This window comes from Callithrix jacchus, chromosome 6 (assembly GCF_049354715.1).
Source record: "Callithrix jacchus isolate 240 chromosome 6, calJac240_pri, whole genome shotgun sequence".
Classification (NCBI taxonomy): Eukaryota; Metazoa; Chordata; class Mammalia; order Primates; family Cebidae; genus Callithrix; species Callithrix jacchus.
Window position 1 is genome coordinate 49,830,652 of NC_133507.1, and position 14,804 is coordinate 49,845,455.

A 14,804-nucleotide genomic window follows, 5' to 3' on the forward strand; every position below is an offset into this window, starting at 1 on the left:
CTCTTTACTATTTAGTAGCTAAAATTGCTGCCAGTTATCTTTCTAAAGGCCAAATCCTATTAATATGTATGCCTGCTTCAAAACCTTTGAAGCTTCCTGTTGCCTATAGAAAAATTACAAGCCTTTTACTGCCATTTGAAATACTTCAAAATATGACCCCATCTTTATATCTGGTATTATCTTTCAAGACACTATACAACCAACACATACTCAAATTATGTAAGTTTACTTGAATATCATTTCCTCAATTTCTTTCTTTTTTTCTTCCTTCCTTCCTCCCTCCTCCTTTCTTTCTTTCTCTTCCTTCCCTTCCTTCCTCCCTCCCTTCCTTCTTTCCTTCCTTCCTCCCTCCCTCCTCTTTTCTTTCTCTTCCCTCCCTCCCTCCTTTCTCTTCCTTCCTTCCTTCCTTGCTTCCTTCCTTCCTTCTTTCCTTCCTTCATTCATTCCTCTTTCTACAGAGGCCCATTCTGTCACCCAGGCTGGAGTGCAGTGGTACGTACTCGGCTCACTGCAACCTCCGTCTCCCAAATTCAAGCGATTCTCCTGCCTAAGCTTCCCAAGTGGCTGGGATTACAGGTGTGCATCACCATGCTTAGCTAATTTTTATATTTTTAGTACAGACTGTGTTTCACCATGTTGGCCAGGCTGCTCTTGAACTCCTGAACTCAAGTGATCCACCCACATCGGCCTCCCAAAGTGCTGGGATTATAGGTGTGAACCACCACATCCAGCCTCATTTCCTCAATTTCTACATATAAAAGTTTATCAAACTTTAAGCTCAATTCTTCCCCACAGCTTCTCATGATGCCTCTGCCTGAAAGTAATCTTTTCTTGCCCTTTGTATTCACTTGCTACATGTAATCACTTCCTCTCTGTATTGGAGTCATGTTATTTTTCTATCCTCCCCTCTGATTTAAGTTATTTGAAGACACGAGCAGGCCTTAATTTTTCTAATATAGTGTCTTGTTAATGGTCAACACTTAATAAAATATGTTGAATTGAGCTGTTCTACACACTGAATGAAAGAAGGTCCTTTTTTACCAGTTGTAGCCATGTGATATATCACAGCACAACTGAATCCCACTCATTTTTTCACTCCTGCTTGTCTGTTTCATTTTTTCTTTTCCTTCATTGTTTTCCTTTTTTTCTGTGAAATGTGGTTTTCACATAAATTCACACTCAGTATGTTTTGCTCTAAGAACTATTACTAAAATGCTTAAACAGCAGCTAGAGAAATCAACTTTTTCTTCATGGTAGGTACCTTTTTCTGGAAGAACTTCTGGTTTTTTGGTAACAGGCACAGGTTCCTTCTTTACTGGAACGAGTTTCTTGGGCACCTCGGGCACTTTGAAGATTTTAGTTTTGTTTTAAAAACAGTATTTTAAAACATTTAAAAACATTAAGAAAAAGCCTATATTTATTGAAGCAGCATTAAAATTAATGAAAACAAAATAAGGAAACTTTGTCCTTAGTTATGCAACAACGAGGACAACTTATTGGATTCCACCTTAAGACATCAGAGTACTTTCTTTTTCACTATGCCAGTGATGATGCGAATACCTTTACCTGCTGGTGTTTCTGGCTTCTTCACAGTTGGGACCTTCTTCACTGGGACAACTTTCTTTGGCAGCTCAGGTTCTTTAAAGATATTAGTAGCATTTAATAATATAAAGTTGCAAGGTGTAAGACATACAAACGAGTTTGTTCAACACCAAAGCATATAGATAAGCATTAGCAAACACTTAATACAACACAGCACACAATAAGAAAAGAGCGTAGAATTGTAGACACCACAAAAATGAAGTATTCATTTTAACATGAGTACCTTTAGGAGGCGGCGCTTCTGGCTTTTTGATGACAGGAACTTTCTTCTCTGGGACGATTTTTTTGGGCTCTTCTGGCACTTAAATAATAGGAATTTCTTTTAGAGTCAGTTAATTACAATGAAAAGTTTAATGCTTATGAATGAATTTAAAACCGCACATATTTCTTGGTACACACATTGTAAAATTCTGTGGGACCAAAGTTTTGTGTGCAGAAATAAATTTTGTTCTGCTTAATGTATTCAAATTCCAGACAATGAGATACAAGACTGATACTTTGCCTTAAAAGGAGATATGTAGACACAAAAATGAAATGACTGTATTTTCTCACACAGTGGATTCTGCCTTGTACCTGCTGGAGGTGGGGCCTTTGGTTCCTCCTCTTCTGCAACAGGAATGGGCTCTTCCTCTTCAGGAGCAATTTCCTCAGGTTCTTCATATACTTTAAAGATATTAGTTAATTTTATTTCAATGTATGGAACAATATTCTAAGACGGACAAACACTAAACACAATAAATAGTAATCTTGATTTCTTCCTTTGGTTCAATTAATACCTTCGCTTATTTTTGCTAAGATAAAATCTATCTCATTTGCACTGACTTCTTTGTCTATTGATTTGAATGCTTGCAAAGCCCTTTTAGTGTTTAATGTAATTTATAATTAATAGTTCTCCTGTCTTACTTTCTGTGTACACTAGAGAAGCTTTGTTTAATACAGCTTACTATGACTTATGTGGATACTGTGGACCAATAATCCAAAATAGATTTGAGATTGGAGCTAATTTAGAATGATGAATTAAGACAAATAATTAAGGGTTAGAAAATGACCAAGAAATAATGAGTTAGGAAAGAAGAAGAACAAAGTTTAAATTGGAAATAGCCACAAGCGGCAAGGTCATTAATGACCGGTCTCACATGTACCTTCGGGGGGAGGTGACTCCACTCTTTCTGGAACAGGAACAGCTGGTTTCTCTTCCAAGACAGGTTTCTTTGGCACTTCTGGCACTTTAAAGATATTAATTAGTCTTTCTTATGGGTAATTGAGAAATATATTAAATTTATATCACACCTACTTCACATTTTACTCAAATAACCCAGGGACAGATCCCAAGAACAAATTTCACAATAAGATCAGTGATCTGTCTTTGGATCTTCTTAGAGTGGGGAGGAAAATATGGTCTATCAAGAATTAAAAAAATGGAAGTAAACTTTTCCAGTGTTTATAATAAGTAAATGTGTCACTTTTAAAAAGTCAATGTTGTTATTAAAAAACATTTACACCCTAAAAATTCAGAATGAAAATTTGGAGTTGTGAATTTAAGAGGATTATCAAATAAAGGGTTTGATAGTAGGTGACTTTTTAGACAAGGGTAGGTGCTTTTCTGCAGAGTCTCATTAGTGACGTGTACCTTTTGCTGGTGGGACTTCTGGCTTTTTGGGAACAGCTACTCTCTTTTCTGGAACAACTTCTTTTGGAACTTCAGGCACTTCAAAGGTATTAGTATTTTAACATTAGAAACAATCACCAGTAAACATTCATCACATTTACACAGAACAAAACCATTTTAGAAGCTGGGGGCTGCATCCACCTCCATCAAACCATGAACAGCTACATGTACCTTTAGCTGGTGGGGCTTCTGGCTTTTTGGGAACCACTGGAGGCACCTTCTTTTCAGGAACAACCTCCTTGCGCACCTCGGGTACTATGAAAGATATTAGTAGTTTTTGAAGCTCATGGTTTCAATGACATATGAAAATAATGAAGCAGAACAGTGGAATATGACACTTTAAAGACAATCTTAGGAAGTTAGTGTCAGTGAGAAATACCTTTCATTGGTGGTGGTTCAGGTTTTTTGGCAACGACAGCAGGTGCTTTCTTTTCTGGGACGGGTTTCTTAGGTGGCACGGTCACTAAAGAATTGCAAGATATGTTTTAAAAGAGTGAAGACTGAGAAACAAGACAAAAGCTCAGAGTGCCTAGAATTATCAGGGCAGGAAGGGGAAAGAGTGGCCGAGGTGTCCCAGCAGTTCCTTGCTAAGTACCTTGTGGAGGCTTGGCTAGCTCTGGCTCTTCCACAACTTCAGCAGGAGCGGGAGGCTCTTCTGGGGCAGCTTCCTCGGGCTCCTCGAACACTTTAAAGACATGAGCTCATTTTAATGCCAGAACTGACTAAAAGACATGAAATAGTTTGCGCAAAAAATAACATTTTTACAACACTGAGGAGTTTATGTTTCTAAGAACACTAATTTGAATAGTTTCATTATTACCTTCAGGGGGAGGACTTTCCGGTTTGGGAGGAATAGCTTCAGGAACCTTCTTTTCTGGGACAGCTGCCTTTGAAACCTCTGGGACTTTAAAGATATTAGTTTTTTCATTATTAGACAAAGTAAAGACAAACAGAAAGTATCAAACAGCAACATGAAGGGGACTACCTTTTGCGGGTGGTGCTTCAGGCTTTTTAGGAGGAGCCGCGGGGACTTTCTTTTCAGGAACAACCTCTTTAGGAGCCTCAGGCACTTAAAAGATATTAGTGAAATCACATTTAGGCATTATGAAGACCACTAGAAAAGTATATTCCAGAGAAGAAGAAATAGATCTTCTGAAGCCTAAAGCCAGTGACAAATACCTTTAACAGGTGGGGCTTCAGGCTTTTTAGGAGGAGCCGGGGGGACTTTCTTTTCAGGAACAACCTCTTTGGGAGCCTCTGGCACTTAAAGATATTAGTGAAATCACATTTAGGCATTGTGAAGACCACTAGAAGAATATGTTCAAGAGTAGAAGAGATAGATCTTCCGAAGCTTAAAGTCAATGACAAATACCTTTAACAGGTGGGGCTTCCGGCTTTTTAGGAGGAGCCGCGGGGACTTTCTTTTCAGGGACAACCTCTTTGGGAGCCTCTGGCACTTAAAAGATATTAGTGAAATTACCTTTAGGGGTTATGAAGACCACTAGAAAAAATATCTTCAACAGCAAAAAAATTAGATCTTCTGAAGCCTAAAGTTGGGGACAAATACCTTTAACAGGTGGGGCTTCAGGCTTTTTAGGAGGAGCCAAGGGCACTTTCTTTTCAGGGACAACTTCTTTGGGAGCCTCTGGTACTTAAAAGATATTAGTGAAATTACCTTTAGGGGTTATGAAGACCACTAGAAAAAATATCTTCAACAGCAAAAAAATTAGATCTTCTGAAGCCTAAAGTTGGGGACAAATACCTTTAACAGGTGGGGCTTCAGGCTTTTTAGGAGGAGCCGCGGGGACTTTCTTTTCAGGGACAACCTCTTTGGGAGCCTCTGGCACTTAAAAGATATTAGTAAAGTTACATGTAGAGCTATGAAGACTACTAGAAAAATATCTTATACAGCAGAGGAATTGGATCTTCTGAAGCTTACGGTGAAATGACAAGTACCTGTTACAGGTGGAAATTCTGGCCTTTTAGGAGGTACCAGTGTTTTCTCTTCTGGGACAATTTCTTGCGGAACTTCAGGCACTTAAAAGATATTAGTAGTTTTTCTCTTAGGTTAATGAGAAAAATGAGCTAAAGTATTTCTACGATCAAAAGAGAGATTTCTTTTGCAGAAAAAGGACTAGGGTAAGAAATACCTGTGGCAGGTGTGGCTTCTGGTGTTTTGGGCAGAGCCTTGGAAACTCTCCTTTCTGGGACAACTTCTTGAGCTTCAGGCACTTGAAAGATATTAGTAGTTTTAAACTGAAGTTAATGAAGAGAAATGTGCTAAAATTGTTTTCAGTATTAGAAAAGATCTCTCTTCTGCAGAGTGAAGTCAGGGCTAACGTGTACCTGGAACAATTGGAGCTTCTGGTTTTTTGGACGGAGCCATGGGAATTTCTTTTTCTGCGGCTTCTTGAGGAACTTCTGGCACTTGAAAGATATTAGTAGTTTTATACTTAGGTTAATGAAGAGCAATGGTCTCAATTGTTTTCAAGAATGGAAGAGAGATTTCTTCTGCAGGATAAGGTTGAGCTGACATGTACCTGTAACTGGGGGAGCTTCTGGTTTTTTGATCGGTGCCTTGGGAATTTTCTTTCCTGGGACAACTTCTTGAGCAGCTTCAGGAACTTGAAAGATATTAGTATTTTTATAATTTATAAATGGTGAAGGCATATATTCCAATGATTGTGAGGAGTACAGACAGTATGTTTTTCTTAGCAGAGGAGTGGGAATAAATACCTTTTACAGGTGGGGCTTTTGGTTTTGGGGGCATAGCCACAGACACTTTCTTTTCAAGTACAGCTTCTTTAGGAGCATCAGGAACTTTGAAGATATTAGTATCTTTTAGTTAGAAACTATGAAGGGGGAATATCAACTCCACATTTACCCAAGCATATACAATTTGTGAGACTGGCAGACACGTCTACACACTCTTTCTCCAGGCCCCCCGACTGACAATGAGTAAGGACACCTACCTTTAGGAGGTGGCGCTTCTGGCCTTTTGGGAGGAGGCACTGGTACTTTCTTTTCTGGGACGGCTTCCTTCCGTGGCAGGACTTCAGGCACTTCAAAGATATTTGTAATTCATGTTTAGAAAAGGTGAAAACAGTGGATGCCTGATGCATATAAGCACACACCAAAATATTTTGGATAGCGGCTGACATTTGTTTTCTTTAGAATTCTATCATCTTTATGTAGTAGGACTTTTAACATACAATTTCCTAGTTAAAATAACAGCTATTTTTCTCCTACAGTTTGTATAGCTTTGGCATTACCTTCAGGGGGAGGACTTTCCGGTTTGGGAGGAATAGCTTCAGGAACCTTCTTTTCTGGGACAGCTGCCTTTGAAACCTCTGGGACTTTAAAGATATTAGTTTTTTCATTATTAGACAAAGTAAAGACAAACAGAAAGTATCAAACAGCAACATGAAGGGGACTACCTTTTGCGGGTGGTGCTTCAGGCTTTTTAGGAGGAGCCGCGGGGACTTTCTTTTCAGGAACAACCTCTTTAGGAGCCTCAGGCACTTAAAAGATATTAGTGAAATCACATTTAGGCATTATGAAGACCACTAGAAAAGTATATTCCAGAGAAGAAGAAATAGATCTTCTGAAGCCTAAAGCCAGTGACAAATACCTTTAACAGGTGGGGCTTCAGGCTTTTTAGGAGGAGCCGGGGGGACTTTCTTTTCAGGAACAACCTCTTTGGGAGCCTCTGGCACTTAAAGATATTAGTGAAATCACATTTAGGCATTTTAAAGACCACTAGAAAAGTATTTTCCAGAGCAGAAGAGATAGATCTTCTGAAGTCTAAAGCCAGTGACAAATACCTTTAACAGGTGGGGCTTCAGGCTTTTTAGGAGGCACCACTGGCACTTTCTTTTCAGGAACAACCTCTTTGGGAGCCTCTGGCACTTAAAGATATTAGTGAAATTACATTTAGAAGTTATGAAGACCACTAGAAAAAATATCTTCAAGAGAAAATTAATGAGATCTGAAGCCTAAGGTCACTGACAACTACCTTTAATGGGTGGGACTTCAGGCTTCTTAGGAGGAGCCAAGGGCACTTTCTCTTCAGGGACAACTTCTCTGGAAGCTTCTGGCACTTAAAGATATTAGTGAAATTACATTTAGAAGTTATGAAGACCACTAGAACAAAATATTTTCAAGAGCAGAAGAATTAGATCTTCTGAAGCCTAAAGTCAGTGACAAATACCTTTAACAGGTGGGACTTCTGGCTTTTTAGGAGACACCATCAATACTTCCTTTTCAGGGATCATCTCTTCAGGAGCTTCGTGTACTTGAAAGATATTAGTATTTTTATGTTCAGAAAATACAGACATGACTAGATAGATATGCAGACATTTTCAGGAACAAAAGAGCTATTTTTCCCCCAGAGCCTGAGATCACAGGTAACAAGTTCCCATAATAGGTGATGTTCCAAACTTTAGAGAAGGAACTTCTGGTACTTTCTTTTTGGCGGCCATTTCTTTGGGATCTTCAGGCAGTTTGAAGATATTAATACATTTACACTTGAGTCACAAGAGTCAACATAGATATGATTCACATGCACACATCAAAATAACTTTCAAGGCTGGAAAGGGGGTCCTATCCCACCGTAAAGGGACAGTTAAGAATGTACCTTTGACAGGTACAACTTCAGCCTTTTGGGGAGGATGCACTTTCTTTTCCCGGACAACTTCTTTGAGAGCCTCTGGCACTTTGAAGATATTAAGAATTTTACATTTAGAACTTACAAGAATCAACACAATCAGGAAACACATTTATAAAAGACAAGACATTTTCCCACCCCTCTAAACTTCCAGCAAGATGTACCTTCATCAGGAAGGACTTCAGGCTTTCTGAGAGGAACCACAAGCGTTTTCTTTTCAGGGACAATTTCTTGGGGAGCTTCAGGCACTTTAAGAAATTTGTAGTTTTATGTTTAGTGTTATGCAGACCACTAGGAATAGCAAAAATGTTTTCAAAACTACAAGAACTAGTTCTCGAGCCTGAGTGCCTGGTAACTTGTACCTTTAACTGATGGGGGTTCTCTTTTTTTGGAAGGAACTCTCTTTGCAGAAACAATTTCTTGAGGAGCTTCGGGCACTTGAAAGATATTAGTAGTTCACATTTAAGAGTTAAAATGATTAATGAAAACAGTAGCCACAATAAGTTAGCAAATATTACTACATTTTCTTCTCTTCCCTCCATCTTCTCCTTGCTCTACCAATAGGCTAAGTCTTTTAAGGGGTTAGTGGATCCTTGAGAAGACGTGCTCCCCATTCTCCGGAACCTCACAGAGCTCTCGCGACACTCTACACTCACATTATAAAACATTTGTTGAATGAATACTTTCCACAGAAGGGTTTTCTGTTTTGGCAGAAACAGCCACAAATATATATTTTTTAGAGGAAACTTCTTGTAGAATCTCAGACACTTTAAAGATATTAGTATGTTTATATTTAGAATTTATGAAGAATATTTGGAAAAAACATAGTTCTAAGAGCAAAGGACTGCTAAGTTCTTCCACATTTGTTCAGAGGTAACGTACTTTTCATAGGCGGAATTTCTGGCTCTTCAGGAACATCCTCAAATATTTTCATTTCAGGAACAACTTCCTTCATAGCTTCTGGTGCTTTGAAGATATTAGTATTATGGTTAGAGGTTAAAAGGATCAGTGGAGACATTAATGATATGAGCTGAACTTAAGTGACGTTTTATGGCTACAAAGGTGATTCCTTTAAAGAATCTGAGGAGGTATAAAATCCTGAGGACAGGAACCAAATATTATTTGTCTTTGTTATTCTCCAGTTCCCTAGCACCCCGTACATACTAAGCGCTATTAAATAAATGAAGGAAGGAATGACAGGATGAATGATACCTTTAGTGGGAGGTGTTTCAATTTCAAGGGGAGCAGCCATGGGTGTTTCCTTTACAAGGACAACTTCTCGAGGTGGTTCAGGTGCTTTGAAGACACGAATGCATTGCACTTTGGAGTTAGGAAGAGCAGTAAAGAGTTTCCGTCACAACTGCACATACAGAACATTCCAGATGGGAACCTTCTTGCACTCCCTGCCCCCAGAATTGGATTCTTTTGTAGCAGTGTGAATAATTGGTTATGAGCAGCGGTTTTTTTGGTCACCTCAGGCACTATCAATTTTAGTAATTTTATTTACTAAAGTGGAAACATTAATTATAATTAACGCTATACCTCTAACTATTACTCTGTGAAGAACAAAATTATAGCCATTTCAAAAAATGTAGATTGGCTTCTTTTTGCATTCACATTTTAGGCACTTTAAAAAGGTGAGTGTTTTTCAAGTTTAGGAGAAAGGAGAACAACCAAAAGATTCCAGAGTGAGAAAAAGAATCAAAACATTTGGATATTCTTTAAATTACAGAATACTGTGTTATAATTAAATTACTATTCTGGAAGTTTTAAAGCTTTTTCATGTTTTGACTTGTCTAAAGATATTCAAAATGAAAAAAGAATGTATGATGCTTGAAAAATAAAAGACTATGAGAGATGCAAATGAACACTGAGGGGAGAGTTCCAGCTTTAACTGGAAATATTTTTGCTTTGGTTGGAGGATATTCTGGGAGGCTCTCAGGTTGCCTCATCTTGTAGAGATTATATTACAGATCAACTGTACACTGAATTAAATATTTTCTTTAAGACATGTTTTGGTCATAATATGTGTATATATATTTTCTCTGGAGTCTTCATAAAAATACACTGACTCAACCATCTTCCATGTGTGTAAGTTAAAGGTATTTTTTCCCTCTATTTTCTCTTGAATGACTCACTGGGTCATGCATACAGCTTCTACTTGGAGGATCCATCTCTGAAATGATTTCCTCCATGGCCACTGTGGCTTAAAAGATATTAGTATTTTTACATGTGTTAAGTACAACCACAAACATGATATTAAAAAGCTGACTTTCTTCCAACTTGTACCTCTTGGTGATGGTGTTTTTCTTCTTTTAAAAATAGGAGTTTGTTTCTCTGGAATGACTTCCTTGAAGACTTCAAACTCTTTAAAGATATTAGCATTTTTTTAAATTGAGAAAAGGCAAAGGTATGAAGACATGACATACTAAGAAACTTAGAAATGTTAACAGATATTGTATCTTTATGTTAGAAATGTTATTTTTGTTCTAATATTTTATCTGTATATTATATGTGTGGGACTTGACTTTCTTGAGGGCAAGTCATATATCATTTGTTGTTGTGGGTATATCAGATGCTTTAAAGACAATATTTTAACATTCGATGTTGTAGGAACGTATTTTAAACATTAAACATTTTGCAGACTGAAGACAGTATATTTTCTTCTTTAGATTTTCAAACTACAGAATTATTTATACCTTCAGTTGGAAGACGTCCTGGAATTTCAGGAAAAGCCTCAGGTACCTCCGTCTCTGGAAAAACTTCTCTGATAGTATCAGGCTCTTTAAAGATATTAGTAGGTTTACATTTAAGAGTTGTAAAAACAGTAAATTATATAAAGCATGCAATGTTTGAGTCTTAAAACCAAAGATATTCATCTGGATTTGATGTATTTGAAATATACCTTTAGTTGCTGGTGTTCCTCTCTTTTTAGAAATAGTCACATCTATTTTGTCCTCTGGAACAACTTTCTCGGGTGGCTCAGGCACTTAAAAGATACGAGTTAGTTATAAATGGTAAAGAAAAATATTGAGCTTTTTATAAGGAGTCAAAAAATGGTTTTTCTTCAGACTGGATCATGGTGTTATATACCTTTTGCTAGTTTGGGTTTTGTCTTTTGAGGTTGAGTCACAAGTACTTTTTCTTCAAAGACTGCTTCTTCATATGCTTCATAAACTTTAAAGATATTAGTATGTAAATAATTAGGGTGTTTCGAGGTGGATAAAGAATTGTATTAAGAAAAATATAACATATAATACCACATTCATCACCAAAATTAATAGTAGCACATAGAGGTAAATTAGTGGCTAGAATGCATTGGCTGGAGGTAGCCTCATTCTCAGTTTCATGATATAGACTCTCAGCATTTCTCTGTGATCATGATAATAAAATGGAAGAATTGTTCAGGCAAAGATGATATCATTCTTCATTTTGCTTTAAGAAAGTTAATGGTAAAATTGTCCTATTGGTCTTATTTTTATGGATTTGTCCATAAAGAACAGGGAGGACAGTGAATTGCCACTGAGAGTTCTCCCAAATTTGACCTACTAGAAATTCATGTAAGTCCTTTCCCTTTCTAGAAACCTCATTACCTGAATTTTCAAATCACATCTAATGTATGGTTTCACAGTTTAATATAAATGTAAAAGCCATTTCGGGTTTGGAGGCAGAACATTTTTAAAAAATTAAGTATTTGGAAAATAAGGCAAATAAAGACAACAAAAATTTCTCCAGGTTTTTGAAAGAAAGACTGGCTGAAAATAATAACTAAAGTCAAGAATGGAAAGGATATTCAAAGGAGGAAGTGATCACATACTTTTATCCCAACTGAGGGTAACAGGATGAACAATTAAAAAAATGAGTTTCAACAGAAAAGTTTTTAGATGAAAAAAGAGGAAGACGGTTGGGCACAGTGCCTCATGCCTGTAATCCCAGCACGTTGGGAGGCTGAGGTGGGCTGATCACCTGAGGTCAGGAGTTTGAGACCAGTCTGATCAACCCTGCCTGGTGAAACCCTGTCTCTACCAAAAATACAAAAAATTAGCTGGGCGTCGAGGAAGGCGCCTGTAATCCCAGCTGCTCAGGAGGCTGAGGGAGGAGAATTGCTTGAACCCAGGAGGCAGAGGTTGCAGTGAGCTGAGGTCACGCCATTGCTCTCCAGCCTGGGCATGACAGAGCGAGACTCTGCCAAAAAAGGAAAAGAAAATAATATTTTGACTATGGCATTTTTACTATTCAGATTGTTGAACAGTATTCTACTCAAAGTATTTTACTATTTGGATTATTTCGTTATTCAGATTATTTAATCCCAATTTTGTCTGAAAGCAAAAAAAAAAAAAAAAAAAAAACAAGTCTTGATAATTCTTTAAAGGGTTGAGTGGCCTTATAAATCTATGTCATTTGGGCAGTTTGCCAAAAGATTTCCAATTATGGTTGTCAAGAGTAAAAAAATAAAAATGGTAGAGCATTTGATTTTCATAAAATCCAATTAAAATATTATTATGGTGTTAAAGTAAGTTACTTCATGATCTGAGAAAATAAATTGTTCAAAGCAAAAGACACTTGTATACAGAATAGGTTAGGAAAATTCAACAAGACAAATGACTTTTCTAAAATCACGCACTATGATAAATATAGTATCTTTTTAAAAATTGGCATGGAAATATATCTTGTCTGAGGATAACAGCCACTGAGATTATTTAAGTCACATGTTTTTGGCATGTTAGGCTTTTATAAGAGATTAGTATATTTGCTTTTCAAAGCTGTAAAGACAAACACTGAATTTAAGGACACAAAACCAGAAAGAACCACAAATTTTTCTACACTCACTATATATCTCTGTGTCTTCAGAAAGAACAACAGGTGATTTTTTTTCTTGAACACTTTTCTTAGGTATCCCAGGAACTTTAAAGATATTAATACATTAATTGTTATAAAGAACAAATATAAGATACAAAGTATAAGGATTTAATGTCACACACATTCACTTTAAACCATGAAAAACTAAACCAAGAGTTACTTCATGTTGTGATTAGTATCACTGAATACCTTTAGCTGGTGGAACTTCAGGCTTTTTAGGAACTGCTTCACGAACTTTTTCTTCTGGGACAATTTTCTTGGGTACTTCGGGTGCTTTAAAGATATTTATTTATCTTATTTTTCAGAACACTATAGTTGGGTATAAACCTATCGAGCCTAGAAGAAGGGGCATCTAACAAGGAGAATGTAAAAAATCCCCAAATTATAAGTCAACTATAAGTCAAATGCAGTCAATGCATTTCTCTGAATTGCCTTGTTGATGAACTCTTGCTTCATTATATCAGAAACACTTTGCTCTTTGGAGATAGCAGCATTTTCTATTGTCATTTAGAGCACACTAATTTTCAAGCTACTTCAGAAGAGCTTCCAAAATGAATTATTTTTGAAAGAGAAGTTGAGGGATCAATATTATTTAGTTATTAAACAAGAGGATCAATACAAACGATAACTTTGGGTTTATGTCTTTATGCCCAGAACATCTTCTTCAAAGGAAGGATTATTAAAGAACATTAATGGAAACTTATGTCATTCACAGCCATCTTGTGGCACTAAGAGAACTGTCTCTCTTCCATAGTAAGTGAATAAAAAAGGATTTTAAATTAATGATGAATCAGAAAAGGCAGTTACCTTTAGTTGGTGGAGCTTTGGGTTCTTCAGGAACATGCACTTTTTCTTCTACCACAATTTTCTTAGGCGCCTCTGGTACTTTAAAGATAATAGTAATAATTTGTTTTATTTTAAAATATTCTTTTAAATATAAAAATTGTTAAAAAGCAGAGCATAAGAGAGATATAAACACAGAACAGAACACAGTGACAATATAAAATATAGACATCACTTTATCAAATACATTACAGTATTTCAAATGCATTGAATTTTAAAACAAATATAACAACAAAAATCCAGAAAATGTTCCATGTTAGAATGGTAAGAACTTGAGAAGAAAAATTAACAATATGCCTTTAGCTGGTGCTATTTCTGTTTGCTTTCGTGGAAGAGTTGGTACCTTCTCTTCAGTGACTTTAAAGATATAAGTTTATATTAATTATTAGACACTGTTTTTTATTTCTATTGTAAACTTTAAGAGATTTACAAAAACAAAGTATGGGCATTAGACACATATTCATTATGTATTTATATTTGTAAGGTTAATATACTTAATAATAAATAGAAAAACATGTGTTCATCAGTAAGCGTGTTAGTGACTACAGAATCAAATAGCACCAAAGAAGGAAATCTGGGCTCACTGTCTGGTTGCTAGAGACTTTTTTTTTTTTCACTTGTTTTACATACAACAACAGTGACTGCCTTTTTTTGGTAGAACTTCCTTTGGACCCTCAGCTGCTTTAAAGATATTAGTTTGTTTTAGACATGTCAAAAACAAGAAATACAAAAGAAAGACATCAAGTGGAATGCAAACTTCTGCTTATAAAGCAACCAAGGTGCTATATTGTATGTAAAATTAAGTAGTAATTTTTCACCAAGAAGATACCTTTAGCTGGTGGCTCTTTTCGAGGAGCAACTTTAGTAGGCGGTTTTTTTGGAGGGATGATTTTCTCAGATATCTCAGGCCCTTCAAAGATATTAGTATTTTGGTTTAGAATGAACTCTTGAAGTATTTTGGAGCACTATTACTAAAGTTAGTACAATGAGGGCTCACAAAAGGCTTTATTTATATTTTTCAAATTTATAACACACTTATTTCCAAAAGAGCTTTAATTTTGCTAAATATCATTGTATACTGTAGATTTACTATATATGCTAAACACATACACACACATATTCCTTCATATTACACATATATTATTAATTTGTGCAAGATCGAGA

General features: G+C 36.4%; 1 protein-coding gene across 49 annotated transcripts in view; it reads right to left on the reverse strand.

The window, feature by feature from the left end:
- TTN (titin) overlaps positions 1-14,804 on the reverse strand; it is a 272,145-nt gene that overhangs the window by 122,344 nt on the left and 134,997 nt on the right. For 13 of the 49 annotated variants that reach the window (XM_078327295.1, XM_078327278.1, XM_078327290.1 and 10 more), the window contains 11 exons: positions 13,605-13,682; positions 6,244-6,333; positions 4,257-4,340; positions 4,092-4,175; positions 3,867-3,956; positions 3,651-3,734; positions 3,443-3,526; positions 3,233-3,310; positions 2,745-2,828; positions 2,176-2,265; positions 1,826-1,903 (listed from right to left, as the gene is read on the reverse strand). In XM_078327295.1, the coding sequence (XP_078183421.1) occupies positions 1,826-1,903; positions 2,176-2,265; positions 2,745-2,828; positions 3,233-3,310; positions 3,443-3,526; positions 3,651-3,734; positions 3,867-3,956; positions 4,092-4,175; positions 4,257-4,340; positions 6,244-6,333; positions 13,605-13,682 (924 nt within the window). Of the gene's footprint in view, positions 1-1,825; positions 1,904-2,175; positions 2,266-2,744; positions 2,829-3,232; positions 3,311-3,442; positions 3,527-3,650; positions 3,735-3,866; positions 3,957-4,091; positions 4,176-4,256; positions 4,341-6,243; positions 6,334-12,986; positions 13,071-13,604; positions 13,683-14,469; positions 14,551-14,804 lie in introns of all 49 variants that reach the window. The other 36 variants (XM_078327302.1, XM_078327307.1, XM_078327300.1 and 33 more) reach the window with 9 other exon arrangements.